We start from the raw sequence: 18,711 nt of genomic DNA on the forward strand, positions 1-18,711 counted from the left end.
TTCTGCAGTCTATTTTGAACTGTAAAGTACCAGAATGTGTGACCCCCTTAGGCATGACAGTACAAGTATGCTGTGACCCCTGTGTCATGAAAGTACCAGGATGTTGTGACCCCCTGTGTCATGAAAGTACCAGGATGTTGTGACCCCCCTGTGTCATGAAAGTACCAGGATGTTGTGACCTCTGTGTCATGAAAGTAGCAAGATGTGAGAGTTAGTCATTTTTTCTAATGGTTAACTTTGGGGGAAAGAGGGGGAGGGGGCACCAAATCAAAAATTGCAATATTTACAGATTTTATGTCATTTATAATATTGTTCTGTTCACTGGATTTGTCAAATTAGTGTTATCAAAAATGAAAATTTTGTGGTTAGTGAATTTTTTTTTATTCTTGGATAAAACAGTCAAATTGTATCTGGTCACTTGGCATGATGTGAACTCCTTACAATTTGGCAGTTTGGTTCTCATTACAGTGTATTTTAATCCAATTTTTTACGCTTTTTAGATATTTCAACTATTAGTTAGTGCTTCCATTCATCATTTTACAACTGGAGGCCATGTTCACTTTTCTATTGGGTCAAAGGTCAATGCCTCTCTTTCGGTCAAAGGTAAACGCCTCTCGCTTCATCACATAAAAAATGGCAGATATTTTTTTCTGTTTTTTCTAAATTTTAAGGTCAATCCTAGATGGCTGCCAGTCTTTGTTTTTAGTCGCCATTTTATTTGTCACTTTTCTCTTCATTTTTTTTGTTTTTCCGCTTTGAATGCAGACGTGTACAGATTGAACTTTTTTAAAGACAAGATGTAAATAAACATATTTCATGATCTGCGAAAAAGTTTAAAAATTAAAAATTTTACAGAAATGTTTTTTCCCAGAAACCCAAGAAAAAATCTGTTTTAATTGTGTAGAAAGATATGTATTTGTCTGCCTTGAATTTATGACATTGTAATTTTTTATCCTGTAAGCAATAATTATGTCTTTTGCAGATTATGATATATTAAGTAACATTTATAACACATACAAAATTATCTATAAACCTGTTGTGAAGGGTCACGGGTTGAAGGTCAAAGGTCATCTAATCTACTCTCGTAATCGCGTCATTTTGTGTGTAATAATTCATCCAATTTTTTTTCAAGGAAATTAAATGCTTTCTGCTTCAAATTTTAAATACTCTACTGCTAATAAAAATTATTTCATTCCAAATTGTTCAAATTGATTTAATTGCTAATGCCGCCTCGAAATAATGTTGCCATGGGCTGCCATTGTCTCGTGTAGTTGCCATGGGCTGCCATTGTCTCATGTAGTTGCCATGGGCTGCCATTGTCTCGTGTAGTTGCCATGGGCTGCCATTGTCTCGTGTAGTTGCCATGGGCTGCCATTGTCTCGTGTAGTTGCCATGGGCTGCCATTGTCTTGTGTAGTTGCCATGGGCTGCCATTGTCTCATGTAGTTGCCATGGGCTGCCATTGTCTCGTGTAGTTGCCATGGGCTGCCATTGTCTCGTGTAGTTGCCATGGGCTGCCATTGTCTCGTGTAGTTGCCATGGGCTGCCATTGTCTCGTGTAGTTGCCATGGGCTGCCATTGTCTCGTGTAGTTGCCATGGGCTGCCATTGTCTCGTGTAGTTGCCATGGGCTGCCATTGTCTCGTGTAGTTGCCATGGGCTGCCATTGTCTCGTGTAGTTGCCATGGGCTGCCATTGTCTCGTGTAGTTGCCATGGGCTGCCATTGTCTCGTGTAGTTGCCATGGGCTGCCATTGTCTCGTGTAGTTGCCATGGGCTGCCATTGTCTCGTGTAGTTGCCATGGGCTGCCATTGTCTCGTGTAGTTGCCATGGGCTGCCATTGTCTCATGTAGTTGCCATGGGCTGCCATTGTCTCATGTAGTTGCCATGGGCTGCCATTGTCTCATGTAGTTGCCATGGGCTGCCATTGTCTCATGTAGTTGCCATGGGCTGCCATTGTCTCATGTAGTTGCCATGGGCTCATGTAGTTGCCATGGGCTGCCATTGTCTCATGTAGTTGCCATTGTCTCGTGTAGTTGCCGTGGCTGCCATTGTCTCGTGTAGTTGCCGTGGCTGCCATTGTCTCGTGTAGTTGCCGTGGGCTGCCATTGTCTCGTGTAGTTGCCGTGGGCTGCCATTGTCTCGTGTAGTTGCCGTGGGCTGCCATTGTCTCGTGTAGTTGCCGTGGGCTGCCATTGTCTCGTGTAGTTGCCGTGGGCTGCCATTGTCTCGTGTAGTTGCCGTGGGCTGCCATTGTCTCGTGTAGTTGCCGTGGGCCGCCATTGTCTCGTGTAGTTGCCGTGGGCCGCCATTGTCTCGTGTAGTTGCCGTGGGCCGCCATTGTCTCTTGTAGTTGCCGTGGGCCGCCATTGTCTCTTGTAGTTGCCGTGGGCCGCCATTGTCTCTTGTAGTTGCCGTGGGCCGCCATTGTCTCTTGTAGTTGCCGTGGGCCGCCATTGTCTCGTGTAGTTGCCATGGGCCGCCATTGTCTCATGTAGTTGCCATGGGCCGCAATTGTCTCGTGTAGTTGCCATTGGCCCGTGTAGTTGCCATTGGCCCGTGTAGTTGCCATTGTCTCGTGTAGTTGCCATTGTCTCGTGTATTTGCCTGGGCCGCCATTGTCTCGTGCAGTTGCCATGGGCTGCCATTGTCTCGTGTAGTTGCCATGGGCCGCTATTTGTTAACATTGTTGAAGTAAGATAAGCATCTCAATTCTGTAATTATTCAGTGCAGCAACAGATTGAACACTGCAATATCAAGATACTTACGTTGACAACTGCAGCAGTGCCCATAAGTAACGAGAATTTGGAAAATCGGTGACAAAACTATGCGAACATCACAAGATGCTAATCTTCGAGCAATTTATATAGACCAGTTTAATGATTTTAGCCCCAACATTTTCTCTCCGCCAGACTTAACATTTTGCTTGTTTTTATGTATTTTTTTGTGATAATTTTGGACGAAATGAAGTCTTGATCAAAATTCTGGAAAAATTATGTGGGTTAAAAGTTTGTGAACGATGACAAAACTCGACTTTGGTGTTCGAAGAGTTGATGATTTGGCGCGGTGTATCCGAGTACTGTAAAATGGTTAATTTTTCACTGGGTTTTATTTTCACTTATTTCGCTGACTGGAAAATGCGCTAAATTAAAACCTAGTGAATATGCAAAATTTAGCATAGAACATATCTAAATGATGAAACCGTGAATTTAAAACCCACTGAATATGCCTGAAATGGTAAATCAGCGAAATTTAAACCCAGTAATTTTACAGTATTTGTCATTTCCTTTAAGTTTATTGGATGGATTATTATGCTAAAAATGTTGCTTAAAATCAAATATTTCTAGTTATGTGCAATCAAGTTTACCTTGCATTGTCATTAAAAAAAAAAAAAAAAAAAAAAAAAAAAATTCCTTTGTGTAATTTTGACCTGCACTGCTTTTTGTCCAAACACGTGTATAATTATTTAAAAAAACATTGTATGTTCATATTATATTTCGATCACACCAAATTTTTGAATTCGTTACCATAGCAACAGGATTCTGTATTTTCAGTAAATAGAGTATTTTTAAATTTGTTGTTTAGCACCTTCAAGTTTATCTTTTATGGAAATGTTGTATATACAGTATGATATAAAACCACCTTGTTATGTTATAGTAGAGCGCCCTCTGCAGTTTGGCCCAGGCATTTTTCTGGCTTGCTTTCTCGCCCTATGAAGTAATTACCCTTAAGTTAGTTAATTATGTTCTAGATCCACCTAACTCACAATGAGAAAGAGTACCACACCCAAATCATGGACCATATCTGCGGTTACATAAAACAGGGGAACAGAATGGAACATCATTTGAAAAGGAAAAACGAGTTCTTGACTGCCATTTTCGTGTTCTTTCTGTTACATTGTTTTATATTCATTATAGCCAGAACCTTAATCTTGATGATGGAAAATATTCACAAAAGTAATATTTTTCAACTTTATCACATAATAAAGAACACTGAAATACTCTTTGCTTTGTTTGTAACCGAATCTCGTCAGTTATGCGCATGTCTATAGTATATGACGCGAGACATGCTACGCATAGTTCGTATAAATTGCTCCCTCTTGTAGTGCAATGCATACGAGTAAAAGCAATTCAAGTCGTTCAATTCGACAAATGTTTGGTTGTATAGTCTTGCCTTCTGGATGAAAATAAAACGTCTTAAAGCAGGGGAGTCGTCGCATGCATCAGATGGCCATAGCATGTCATTGTTTACAAACAAGTGTCTACCCATGAACCTTTAAGTTTTTAGCGCGTGTTATCGTCGCGTGGGAATCAATTCCCGCGCAGGTGACGACGCGCCTGCTTTAAAAACTGTCTTTATTGATGGACGACTACAGATCAAAAGGAAACAAATCTTGCGTGTTCATTAACGTCACTCAAGGGTGACATTTATAGCAATGTATTGTATTTTGTGTGTCAAGTTTTGTTCTGAGAATTGCCAATTCAATAAGTTTGTTTAAGCACTTTTACTGAACCTTATTGTAAGTGGCCCTGGAGGTTTTAATGAACTTGCCAAGATATGTGACGCATATAGGCAATTTTCCGTTCAACTGCGAGATTTCGGAAGTTGCGTGAAAGATGTCTAATGAATGTCTGGCACTAAAATTAAACGATTTGATTTTGAACTTGAATTTCTTTATTTCGTAACTCGCATCGAAAGGGCGTTTTTTTTTTTACAGGGGAATAGCACGTTTGAATACCCTTGCTTCATCGAAATTCACCATCATCAAATGTGTACAGCACATTATTAAGCATGGAATTTTTTCTTTGTAATACGTTTGTGTTTGTCGAATCCAACGTGATGTTTGTCTTCGTGACTCCGCTATGACCTTTGTTTGTCCTGTTTTTTTCTTTCGATTTCATGCATAACACAGGATCTTGCAGTGAACGGGAATTAGTCAATTTCACGCAATTCGAATACAGTAAATAAAGTGTAGTATGAGTGTGTATCATCTAACATGGACTCCTTAAGACGTGCGTTATGAACTCTTGTTCATTCATATATTTCAAGGCACTTAAGTGGTACTGATCAAAACTGAAACTACTGTAGAATACTTTATTTTCGCTTGGAATTTATTTTCGCTGAAGGGACGATTCCGTAAAAATAAAATCCAGCGAATATCTTTTTTATCCTATATTTCACATTAAACTTATCAAAAATTAGTGAAAATAAATTCCAAACAAAATTCCCAAAAAGCCTTTTCAGCGAAAATTAATTCCAGCAAAAATAAAGTATTCCACAGTATTTCTCCTTTAACCTTTTCAACGCCAGTTCTCTCTTTTCATCACAAAATAGCCCATTTATAGTCAACAAAAATAGGTGACTTTTTTGAGTGAAAAGTGAAATTCAACTCAAACTTTGACTTTGTTGCCTCCAAAATTAGGATACATTTCCAGAAATATTGAATAGTAAAAGAAAAAGTGACTAAAAATTGGGGTGAGAAAATCTGGTGGTGAAAAGGTGCAAGGTGGCACAATGTAATTTTCAAAGTTAAGTGTGTAGCTGACATAATTGTGTCAATTTTTTTTGTTGCTTTGTAACATAGTTTCCTATTGGGTCACGAGTGATTTAAATTGACAAAAGCCACGAAGTCATCCAATCAAAATGGATGTTCTGATTGAAGCAGGAGATTGTTGTGAGATTAAATGATGTAAAGTTAGGATTTTTAAATGCTGTTTTTTTTTCAACATCATTTTTCATTGGTTCGTTGGCAAATGAAAGACTCCAATCAAAACGAACGGGGGGTTAAAATTACGATGAAAGAGGTGATTTTTAAGAGATGTTTTTTTAATTCTGAACTTCTTGTATAGCTGTACATGTTTACTTGGTATATATTGTTTATTTCTTTTCTGTTGAGAATAGAATTAAAATAAACTTGAGGAAATTCTGTCTCCTGTGATTAATCAGGACTTCCACCCAAGTTTTTAGGGCAAGTTATCTGTGTACTGAGGAATCGGTACAGCACAACACACAACAATAACATTTTTGGAGTAAAAACTGAACATTACACAAACTTTGTCTGTTGGCTCGAAAATTAAGGTTTAGTTTCAGAAATATTGAGAGATATAAGAAAAAAAAGTACATAAAAAATTGGGTGAGAAAGTCTGGTGGCGAAAACGTTAATCTAAAACAAACCAGCATTCACAATGTCCAGCTGCAGATCTCTGCGCCAATGGCAAGCTATTTTTGATAAAACAAAAGTAATGACATACCTCAACTATAGAGGGCAGTATACTGCAGCAGGTCTTGCTAACCTCGTACACTGTTCCACTGAAAGATGTTTGAAGTGCAGTGGTGGTGGTCGCACAGCCCATATTCGAATTTTATGTAAACGAGGGATTTTACACGGTTGTATTTTGGAGTCTCGTATCGAACAAAATGTGCGACGATCATCCTTTAATTTGCAAAAAATTTTCACCGAATTGAACACATGCCAAACTAAGTTCAATCGCCCTACTAGCTCACTTGCACCGTAATTGAAGTTGTCAATATCAAAACAGATGCCACCCATACTTAAAGAGACAAGTTTCGTGTAAATGTATTACACACTATGAATCCCATATGCAGCGAGATGTACACTTTCCTTTAATACATTACCAATTTCTAACGCCCCAGAGAATTTGCAACAATTTTAAAAAAAGCTGGGTTCCTAAAGCAAGTCTGAGAAGTATTGGGGCAGCAAATAAGCCAACTTGCTCACAATTTTGGTTTTGACTGAAGCAGATGACCTACAAGTTCAATATTTACCCTTCAATCTGTCGCCAAATGCTAATAAACATCTTAAAAAAAACAACAGTATTTCAAACAAGTTTTAAGTTTACGCAACTAAAAAGTATACAAAATTGTTGCTAACTTGCGACCCCAATACTTCTAAGACTGTAAAAATTAACTTGATGCATAGAGCAGGGAACTACCAATGTACAAGTTTCACAATCTTTAGTGGCTCGCAAAGGTACAAGTACAAGAAGGCATAACAGCACTTTTTAAATCTGGTGACCAGTTTGGTATCGTAGAAAGAGTGTACAGTCTTCTGATAAAAAAAAATATGTGCATGTGTCATTTCATAATAAATGCTTTATTAAAATTGCACCTTATAAAATAATATTCTCGAGATATGTCTGTTGTACGCATGCTTCAGGTAATTATGTATTCACAATGTACGTCCTAATATTTTTCAAAAATCACTATTTTTAGAACAGTTCCATAGAGCGCATTGTTAAACAAAAATTGCATTTTTTGTCACATTTAAAAACCCAGATTTTTGAAAAAAATCAGGAAAACAAAGAATCCCATCATTTACAATATATTATTTTTTTCAGCCAATGTCACCAGCGTACAATTTGAGATATGGCATAATTTCTCTGTCTATGGATCTACATCTGCACACACTTTGAGTCTGACATCACCATCCATTCTTTCACAATTCCCCTCACAACCATCTACATTGTCTCCTTCCTCAACACACAAAGGCACAATCCAAACAATCAACAGATATTAAAGCGCGGTAGCCGTCGCACTGCGCATGTGCGACATTTGTGTTGATAAACATTGATTTTCCCACAATCCAATGCGCTCTTCAAATGGAAATCACAAGTATGAGGTTTGACACGGGTGCGACTTGCACTGATTACCGCCGGTGACTCCTTCGATACCTTCCAATCACATAAAAATTGCCTAATTAAAGCTTGGAAACGTCTCGGTTTGTACTCGTTGATCTGTGCAACAAAGTCGCCATCTTTGTTTATACGAGACCCATATATCTCGCACATGTGCAGCGCGTCTACTACCGCGCTTTAAATTGTCCATGTCTATTTCACTGAATTTCTAATTCTGGTTCCCAAAACTCTGGATTTAGAGTAGTTTAAAAAGTTGTATAGTAAAGCAGAAAAAAAACAAAAAAAAGATCTTGTTCAGCCATTGACAAATCTCAATTGATTTTAAGTACCGGTACATATGCAAGGCAGAAGCTGCTCTGATTGCTCTTGCAGTTTTGCATAGACTCAAAAATTTAGCCATTGCCAGCAGAATCTTAACCTACCATAGGGAACTGGTGCATGGTAAGGCCAAAGAAAAAAATTGTACCGTTTTTCCAGTAGCAAGCTAACAAAATATTGGATAGGCTGGGGTTTTTTTTTTACTTATTTTTGCCACAATCGTGCCTTTAAATACAAAATTAAAATCAGGAAAGAATAATCACTGATTGCAGTTTGTTGTGGATTCACTACATAACAAGTCATTGAAAATGACACAGTCCCAGTTAAATTTTTGAAAGTTTTTTGTGCTCGTCATATTAAAGCGGAGGGGTTGCAGCGAGCGTGTCCTTCAAACTTGAGTTCCAAGTGACGTATATAACAGATTGTTTATTTACATCAAAACGCGCGTTCCGTGTAGTAGTAATATGGCAAAAATAAAAACGGCTGTTATTCGGCCATCTTTGATCTGGTTATGAAACACACTGATATGTATGATGTATGTGCCAAATACGAATGAAAATGGTACATAAATTGTGGAAATATAGTAGTAAGGCCAAAAAGTCAGATGGCTGTCAATCGGCCATCCTTGACCAGATTTTGAAACAAATTGTCATGGACATGCATCCTAACATGTATAAAGTACATGTATGTGCCAAATTTGAATGAAAACTGATAGAGCACGTCCAAGATACCGCATAAAAAAAACAAGATGCCTGCCAGTCAACCATCTTTGATCCACTTGCGAAATAAATCGTCATGGACATGTATCCGAGCATTTATAATCTATGTACCAAGTTTGAATGACAACTGACAAAGCATGTCCAAAATACAACATTTTCAAAAAACAAGATGGCTGCCAGTCGGCCATTTTGAATCGAATCGCTAAACCACTGCATGTGCACATGTCCCACATAAAGTCCTCGGCACATGCAAAGAATGAACGGAATCGGCCCAAGGGATTCTGAGATACGACTCTGGACGGACGGACATACAGACGCACGGAGACCGAATTATAAGTCCCCGTTTTCGGACTTTGACTAAAAATAATGGCTACTTTGCAACAAATTAAAGTTTGCGTCCACCAAAAACGTAGCGTTATTTGAAAAAAAAATTTCTGCCTACTTGCACAAACATTAAAATGACAAATGACTTAGCCTGTACAACTTGGCATCAAATGTGTATTCAATTTTATATGTCAAAGGTCAATCTAACCCTGGCAAAAAACAATCAATCTTTTCACCACCAAATTTGTCTGCACATTTTTTCAAATATTTATCCAATATTTTGTAAATTTTTGTGGGAACAGTGGTGAAAAGATCAAGAGCCGCGACCTCTACTTTCACAAAAAGTAAATTATCCATACTAATAATAGACATAATAGATTATAATAACTTTATTTAATCATTATCATTCATTATCAAAATCACTCGGCCAGAAATCATCTGTCATGAAAGATTTCAAGTGCACATCAGTATTCTTATTTTTACTGATTTTAAATAAATCCATGGCAGCCCGAGCATCTTCTAAAGAGCAGTGTTCACCTTGCTGTATAGTCCTGTGTAAGAGTTGTTTACTTAAACGCTTTAGACTTATCGGTGTACTCGTTTCCATTCCCACTAGCCGTCTTAGGTGCACACACTTCGAAGTATCGGCTATCTGCTCGAAAGGATGGCGAAGATGCAATGCTTGTAGATCGTTATGCAAGGCGTGCCCGATTAATATTTTCCCATCTATGAGTTGCTGTACGTGATTTTGAACTTGGAAGAATGGTAGACCTCGTTGGATGTGCTCTTTACGGATCCCACTCCACGGTGTGCGGTAATCTGTTACAGGGACGTCAGGTTTGACGTAAAGGTCACACAAGCATTTGCCGTGGTAATCCACAACTGTGCAACGTGCTAATGCACTCTCTTTTGCCATTGGTCCAACGCCAACCATCTCACAATCCAACGCCACGTACTGTTCACAGTCCACGTCACCACATTTCTTGCAGTTTAGCGACTCAATGTACTGTATGGACACATTCTTCTGTTTTCTTTTCCCCGTAGTCAACAACCGTCGAATACGGCTTGAAAGAGATTTCTTCTTCTTCGCTTTCAACGTTTTTCGTTCCATGGGTAATGATGTTGAGGGCAGTCTTCGTTCAGATGGTTTGTTTTGAATAGATTGTACTGGCATAGCAGGCATTTTCAAATCTGAAAAAAATAAATATTTGTTTATAATTTGACATTGACACATAGACATATAGAAGTACAAACAAAGATGGCACCATGGTGTTACCATAGCAATGCCATTATACTGTAAAGGACTTAATTATTAGCTGGGTTTTTAATGTTGTAACCCCTGTGTCATGAATGTACCAGGATGCTGTGACCCCTGTGTCATGAGAGTACCAGGATGTTGTGACCCCTGTGTCATGAAAGTACCAGGATGTTGTGACCCCTGGTTTTTAATGTTTGCTATTTTACTGGCAGATAAAAGTTAGGAAGCCAGTGAATATGCTAGATTAACATAATACATTGTTTTCTTCACAAATCAGTGAAATTAATTAATCTTTTGACCACCAGACTTTCTCGCCTAAATTATTCTGCACTTTTTTCTTATATTCAATATTTCTGGAAATAAACCCACATTTTGGAGCAAATATTCAAAATTTGAGTCAATTTTCAGTTTTTACTCAGCAAATTTGGCTTTTTTTGCCCCAAACTTCTGAAGGAAAGTGTAGACAGGAATATTTTGTGAATTTGGGAGGAAACTGACGGTGAAAGGGTTACAAATTTCAGTAAATATTACTCCCACTTGAGCACCATCCTATGGTTACCATGGTAATACCATGGTGATGCCAAATCAATGCCAACAGATCGCATTTTAACAATGCGGTAATTCATTTTCGCATTGCGTTGAAAAAAAATTACATTGTCGGTAATCGGTTAATTTCGTCAGTATGACACAGAATTTTGATTGGTTAAAGACCTGACATACAAGGTCAAAGCACGTTGTTTCAGGTCAAATTGTGCTGAAAAACATCATGGCAGAAATTGTTAGGCATAGAGAGATTGTGTGTGATCAAAAACATTCCACAACAATGATAATGATAAAGATTTTGCCTTTGACCTTTTTTCCACAAACCCTACCAATTTTTAAACCATAAATCCAGACGGTATGTAGATCGTAATGTAATAAAATGCATGTATTTTTATTAACATATTTTTTTTATATGAAAATCAATGACGAGCAAAATTTTAGCTCATCACTTACTGCGAAATACGTTATTTTCGCTTGGAATTAATTTTCGCTGAAGGAATGATTCGGTGAAAATAAAATCCAGCGAATATACCTTTTTTCTTATATTTGACAATAAACTCATCAGAAATCAGTGAAAATTAATAATGCCATACAAGATACCCAAAAACACTTTTCAATGAAAATTAATTCCAGCTAAAATAAAGTATTTTACAGTATCCAATTTATTTTCAGCAAAATCATTGACCACATACGGCTACAACGAATAATAATTCCCACAATGCTTAATTAAAAAGATTGTGGTTACGCTAAGACAAGTGATGTTGCTGTCTCATGATAAAGTGTTTTTTTTATAAATTTGGCCAATGCAATATTCAGACTGGTTACAAACCACATCGAGGTCACGACTCGGTTAGCCTTGCTCAACTGGTTCGTAACCAGTCTTGTGATTGGTTGTTGACAAATGCTGAACAGGCCATGCCTCCAATGGTGTCATGCGTTCGGACTAACCATTAGGAATTCCTAAATGGAGTCAATTTGTGTAGTTTTCTTGATTTATTCTGCAGATATCAGTAAAATGTAGGTAAGGCTTTGGCGAAATTCGAAGGAGCAACTAATATTCTTCAAGCTGGTATTTTTTTTAGATTTTATTTTTTATTTTTTTCGTCTGTTTTTCGAGTTTAAAAAATGTAAGCTGGCTGGAGCCTTCATCCCTTGTCTATTTCTTACACTAGATACCAGCCGATACCCCCCCCCCCCCGCTCATAGACACTGCGCATTACATTTGATTATAGCTCCTGGGCTCCCTGTGATTCAAGTTCATTGCAATATTTCAATTTTCCATTATCATTATAAATTTATATGTAATTGTGAAGGACACTACTCGTGAGAATGTCTCCTGATTTGGAAATAATATCCATTTCGCATAGCTGTAAACGAATAATTCCGTTAAATACACAGTTTGTTGAGTACTTTTAATATATCGAACTACAGCCCTAAATTTACTGTGATCAAAATTCTCATGCTGCATGCCTGACAGCTGGCCTTCACAATCAAATAGGCGACCGTACGACAACAACAAAATCTTACCTCTTCGTTCTTCTCAAAGGAATTATTAGAAATTATTATGCACCGACAATATGCAAAACCTTTCCTCTGGGTCTAGTACAAATATGTTGTGCAATAACGTCTCCCAAAATGGCAACCGGAACCGGTGATGGCAACCACGTTGTCGCTGAAAGACCACCTATCTCCACAATAAAAAGTTTATAGTTTTGAAATGTCTGCACATTTTAATATTAATTTTGATACCTGGGTGACGTGTGAATTGTAATTGGTGTTTTAATTAGGTTTTTGTTTTTAAATTTAAAAATATAAATGATAAATATAAACCAGGGCGTAGTAGTTTTTTTTTTATCTACTGCGTTAGGTAGTCATACATGTAAAAAAAGCCAAGTAAGTTCAGGGGTCATCCATCATATTGTTGTGGACTTGCGAGTTACAGGTGATTCTGCGATGGAAGATGTGTTGTAAAACTACCCAAACGTAAATTAAATACCGTTTTTAAGGTTTTACTTGTTTATATAATTTCGATAGTGTATTCGTGACCGTTGGAGGTTGCAATTTCTCGGCTGTAAACCCCCCCCCCCCCCACCGCCGATCGATCGCCAGGGCAGGTCACACAGTGCAGTTAATGCAGAGATTGGATAACAGGTGAGTGAGTACTAGTAAAATACAGCGTACAAAATTTGATCAACAAAATCTGTTCACTGAATAAGAGATGGAATTTCTGTCATAAGCGATCGAACATTTAAATCATGGAGAGGTGGAAGGTCTGTAAACCTAAAATGCAAGGTGAGATACCAAGAAAAAAGATCGTGTTCCGAAAACATTTTGGCACATTTGAGAAAAATAAAACAAAAAATGTACATTTAAGACGCCTCAAAAAGAAAAAAAAAAAAAAAAAACACAAATGGACATTTTACATTCTCACAGCCATCCCAAATGATTTCAAATGCTTGACCCATAAATGGTGAGTAAGTCTGTCTTGCAAAACAGATTAAGGGTTGACCATTTGCAATCGAGGGGGGTCCTCACCACGTACATAAGTATTCAGAACTTTTTGTTTACACTTTCTTTTTTCAATATATGGAAGTATATTTATTTCTTACAACATTTTGATGAATCCATTGAATCTGAATAATTGAAAAGCAGCTGACTTTCCTACCCCCCCCCCACCACCAATCTAGATCAAAGTGAGGGCTCTTATTAGACTGGCCCAGTCGTGGCCATTTTTATTATTTTTATATAATAACTCCTTTAGAACGGTTCGTAAAAACTTCTGACTTAAAAAATAATTCTATAAAATTGCAAGACTAGGTCCTTATCTGTTTCAAACGAAAACTTTGCTCTTTATCTAATTTGATGAGAAGGATATTCTTTTTTTTGACAAACTGATGGAATTTGACCTTAGTTCAAAAAGAACATACTAGGCTAAGATACATTAGAGCTCACGCGAATCAGTTTTCTCTGCAAGTTGTGAAATAAAGTAAACCAGAGTAGCATCGATGATTTTCAGCCCTGAAGGACATTGAATTGTTCATCGACTGGCCACCAAATAGTTATGGCTATAACTAAATTTGACACGTTTTTCTTTTAAGCCCAATAAATTATTCATACATGTCAAGCTCTGTTCGATTTTTTCAGGGCATGTGGCCGTTTTTAGTCGAAAATATTTTTTTGTGGGAACACTTTTGCGGTACGTATACAGTATAGACCGAGCTCATTCAATGATCGTGACTTAATTTTAAAAATTGAATGTCAAATTTTACCAGACGTGGACCGATGTGGATTCGATATCGTTATTTTTGGAATTAATCACTAACATTTCCTCGTTTCTCTGCTCTGTCAAAAGGAGTTACCTAGGCTTTTTCACGTAACTGTCTCATTAAAATAAAAATAAAAATATTACATCTAGAACAAGCACCCAAAACACATAACAAGAGGTCCCAGTTCAGTTGCTTTCACGATACAAGTGTAATACAGCTATTAGATTTGAAGTGTCGTTCAGAATGTAATAATAGTTAATACTAGTTGTATGTTCACACTTCACTATCAAAACCACCATTTTGACCACCCATGTGCCAGTTTTCAGTGTTTGGGCGAGCGGTCAATGTTGTTTTCAATAAGCGAGCGAGCGAAAAAAAAAAAAAACGCGATTAAAATGCGGTCGGTTTCCGGTCGGACAAGACCGCGTGGTCGGAAATTAAGTGATAAGCGGTCGATGTAAAAGCGGAAGGTTGGGCGAAATGAGTACTGTATGACCATGTTTCTCCAACGAAGTCTCGACTGACAATAACGCTGACAATGGACGTTAGATAAACACGCATTGTTTGCAACTGGAAGCTTATCACCCGTTATATCAGAATCGTCAACAACAGAGTATACAGATAAGATTTTATCATTTAATTCCTTCCAAAGATAAACACTATGCAAATATCCACGAAACGGCAGTTGTAGTCTTTTCTGCTAGTGTTTTAAAACACTAATTTGAGCAACGTTATTTCGCAATTTTGATCTTTTGTAAACCTGGGGTGATGTATCAAGGTCTAAAGTAACCGTTTTATCAATTTTTGAAAAATCAAGAAAAAAGTGAAAATTTCCCTTCTCGCTACCTTAACTACTGTAAAAGGATTAATTATTTACTGGGTTTTAATTTTGCTTATTTCGTTGACTGGAAAATGCGCTAAATTAAAACCCAGTGAATATGTAAAATTTAGCATCTGAATGATAAAACCGTGAATTTAAAACACACTGAATATGCCTGAAATGCTAAATCAGCGCAATTTAAACCCAGTGAAAATTAATCATTTTACAGTACTCTGGTGAAATCACATCTAGTAAGTAGCTCTGTGTACAGGTTTGATTGTTTGTACTATATATGTGTGTGAGAATAATTGCATCCCAAACCACACACACCTTTACCAAGAGCTCGGATAGTATATGGTTACTTCTGTTGTCTTCATATGTGTCATTTGATTATTTATTCAATTTTAAATCACTTGGCCCAAAAAATCTGCTATCCTTGGGGGCGGAGCCACATCACAGACGTTCCACGTTGCTAAGACGCGCACCACTGTATTATACATTTCTATGTGCTCTGTGCACGCTGCTGTAGAACGCCGGTCGAGCCAGTGAAAATTCGTAAAAAAGAAAACACAAACTCAACTTTGAAGTAATCCTGAAAAACAAAAATTATATATGTTACACATGTAGGGCTAATCTTGTTATACTGATCAGGGGAGTCTCAACAACCATCCCAAAGTACCGTTTTCTGCGAGTTTTTTGCCTTTCTTTTCACCGTGATGGTTGCCCGGATGCCTGCCCCCGAGGATTGGCAGAAACTGGTCTGATGTGGGTATCTTGTGAATATTGTAATTTTTGATTTGTATTTATTACTGTAAAACACATTGAAATATAAGATACATACAATTTCAACAAATTTGTCTCAATGCATAAATTAACAGAATCTTTATTAAGCCATAGACCCTCTAAAAGAGGGTCTATGATTAAGCTAATGAAATAGCAAAATTACAAATTAACTTAGCAAAAATTCAAAATTTCAAACATTAGCAAAAATTCAAACTAAATTAGCAAAAATTCAAACTAAATTAGCAAAAAATCAAACTAAATTAGCAAAATTACAAACTAAATTAGCAAAATTACAAACCAAATTAGCAAAATTCAAAATTTCAAACATTAGCAAAAATTCAAACTAAATTAGCCAACTAAATTAGAAAAAATTCAAACTAAATTAGCAAAATTACAAACTAAATTAGCAAAATTACAAACTAAATTAGCAAAATTCGAAATTTCAAACATTAGCAAAAATTCAAACTAAATTAGCAAACTAAATTAGCAAAAATTCAAACTAAATTAGCAAAATTACAAACTAAATTAGCAAAATTACAAACTAAATTAGCAAAATTCAAAATGTTGCTTACAATATCACCCCTTTAACTTTTTCACCACCAGTTCTATCTTTTCTTCACAAATTCACAAAATATTCCTGTTTATAATCTGCACTTAATTTAAGAATATTGGAACACAAATTTTGAGTGAAATAGGCAAGTAAAAACTGAAAATTAAATCATTGTATTGTAGGACTGCCACAATGAGTGCTAAACTTGGTCGTATTGGAGCCGTACTCATCGACCTGAGTGGAACAATGCATATAGAAAATAATGTTATTCCTGGTGCAGTGGAAGCATTACAGAGGTATGTAGAAACTTGTCTATACTGAATACCATTACAGTGAAACCTGTCTATACTGAATACCATTACAATGAAACCTGTCTATACTGAATACCATTACAGTGAAACCTGTCTATACTGAATACCATTACAGTGAAACCTGTCTATACTGAATACCATTACAGTGAAACCTGTGTATACTGAATACCATTACAGTGAAACCTGTCTATACTGAATACCATTACAGTGAAACCTGTCTATACTGAATACCATTACAGTGAAACCTGTCTATACTGAATACCATTACAGTGAAACCTGTCTATACTGAATACCATTACAGTGAAACCTGTCTATACTGAATACCATTACAGTGAAACCTGTCTATACTGAATACCATTACAGTGAAACCTGTCTATACTGAATACCATTACAGTGAAACCTGTCTATACTGAATACCATTACAGTGAAACCTGTCTATACTGAATACCATTACAGTTAAACCTGTATATACTAAACTTCATTACAGTTAAACCTGTTTATACTAAACTTCATTACAGTTAAACCTGTCTATACTGAACTTCATTACAGTTAAACCTGTCTATACTGAACTTCATTACAGTTAAACCTGTATATACTAAACTTCATTACAGTTAAACCTGTCTATACTGAACTTCAGTGCAGTTAAACCTGTCTATACTGAACTTCAGTGCAGTTAAACCTGTTTATACTGAACTTCATTACAGTTAAACCTGTCTATACTGAACTTCAATACAGTTAAACCTGTCTATACTGAACTTCATTACAGTTAAACCTGTCTATACTGAACTTCATTACAGTTAAACCTGTCTATACTGAACTTCAATACAGTTAAACCTGTCTATACTGAACTTCAATACAGTTAAACCTGTCTATACTGAACTTCATTACAGTTAAACCTGTGTATACTGAACTTCATTACAGTTAAACCTGTCTATACTGAACTTCAGTGCAGTTAAACCTGTTTATACTGAACTTCATTACAGTTAAACCTGTCTATACTGAACTTCAGTGCAGTTAAACCTGTATATACTAAACCTCATTACAGTTAAACCTTTCTATACTAAACTTCATTACAGTTAAACCTGTCTATACTGAACTTCATTACAGTTAAACCTGTATATACTAAACCTCATTACAGTTAAACCTGTATATACTAAACTTCATTACAGTTAAACCTGTGTATACTAAACTTCATTACAGTTAAACCTGTGTATAATAAACTTCATTACAGTTAAACCTGTATATACTAAACCTCATTACAGTTAAACCTGTATATACTAAACTTCATTACAGTTAAACCTGTGTATACTAAACTTCATTACAGTTAAACCTGTGTATAATAAACTTCATTACAGTTAAACCTGTTTATACTAAACCTCATTACAGTTAAACCTGTATATACTAAACTTCATTACAGTTAAACCTGTGTATACTAAACTTCATTACAGTTAAACCTGTGTATAATAAACTTCATTACAGTTAAACCTGTATATACTAAACCTCATTACAGTTAAACCTGTGTATAATAAACTTCATTACAGTTAAACCTGTTTATACTAAACCTCATTACAGTTAAACCTGTTTATACTAAACTTCATTACAGTTAAACCTGTATATACTAAACTTCATTACAGTTAAACCTGTATATACTAAACCTCATTACAGTTAAACCTGTCTATACTAAACTTCATTACAGTTAAACCTGTTTATACTAAACCTCATTACAGTTAAACCTGTTTATACTAAACCTCATTACAGTTAAACCTGTATATACTAAACCTCATTACAGTTAAACCTGTATATACTAAACTTCATTACAGTTAAACCTGTGTATACTAAACTTCATTACAGTTAAACCTGTTTATACTAAACTTCATTACAGTTAAACCTGTGTATAATAAACTTCATTACAGTTAAACCTGTTTATACTAAACCTCATTACAGTTAAACCTGTATATACTAAACTTCATTACAGTTAAACCTGTGTATACTAAACTTCATTACAGTTAAACCTGTGTATAATAAACTTCATTACAGTTAAACCTGTATATACTAAACCTCATTACAGTTAAACCTGTGTATAATAAACTTCATTACAGTTAAACCTGTTTATACTAAACCTCATTACAGTTAAACCTGTTTATACTAAACTTCATTACAGTTAAA

General features: G+C 36.3%; 2 protein-coding genes across 2 annotated transcripts in view; one reads left to right on the plus strand and one right to left on the minus strand.

Annotated features, from left to right (window-relative positions):
- Positions 1-9,388: 9,388 nt before the first annotated feature.
- LOC100378739 (apoptosis-enhancing nuclease-like) lies at positions 9,389-12,503 on the minus strand. Its single transcript, XM_006822741.2, has 2 exons — positions 12,343-12,503; positions 9,389-10,205 (listed from the first exon to the last, which is right to left on the minus strand). The coding sequence occupies exon 2, from the start codon at positions 10,195-10,197 to the stop codon at positions 9,418-9,420; it is 780 nt and encodes a 259-aa protein (XP_006822804.2). The 5' UTR covers positions 10,198-10,205; positions 12,343-12,503; the 3' UTR covers positions 9,389-9,417.
- A 213-nt stretch (positions 12,504-12,716) lies between these two features.
- The window catches only part of LOC100378885 (haloacid dehalogenase-like hydrolase domain-containing protein 2), a 31,850-nt gene continuing 25,855 nt past the window's right edge, over positions 12,717-18,711 (plus strand). Inside the window, exons 1-2 of the mRNA XM_002739720.4 lie at positions 12,717-12,966; positions 16,417-16,530. Of these exons, the coding sequence (XP_002739766.2) occupies positions 12,947-12,966; positions 16,417-16,530 (134 nt within the window). The 5' untranslated portion in view covers positions 12,717-12,946. The remainder of the gene's footprint in view (positions 12,967-16,416; positions 16,531-18,711) is intronic.

Source organism: Saccoglossus kowalevskii, chromosome 20 (assembly GCF_978046115.1).
Source record: "Saccoglossus kowalevskii chromosome 20, keSacKowa6.1, whole genome shotgun sequence".
NCBI classification, from domain to species: domain Eukaryota; kingdom Metazoa; phylum Hemichordata; class Enteropneusta; family Harrimaniidae; genus Saccoglossus; species Saccoglossus kowalevskii.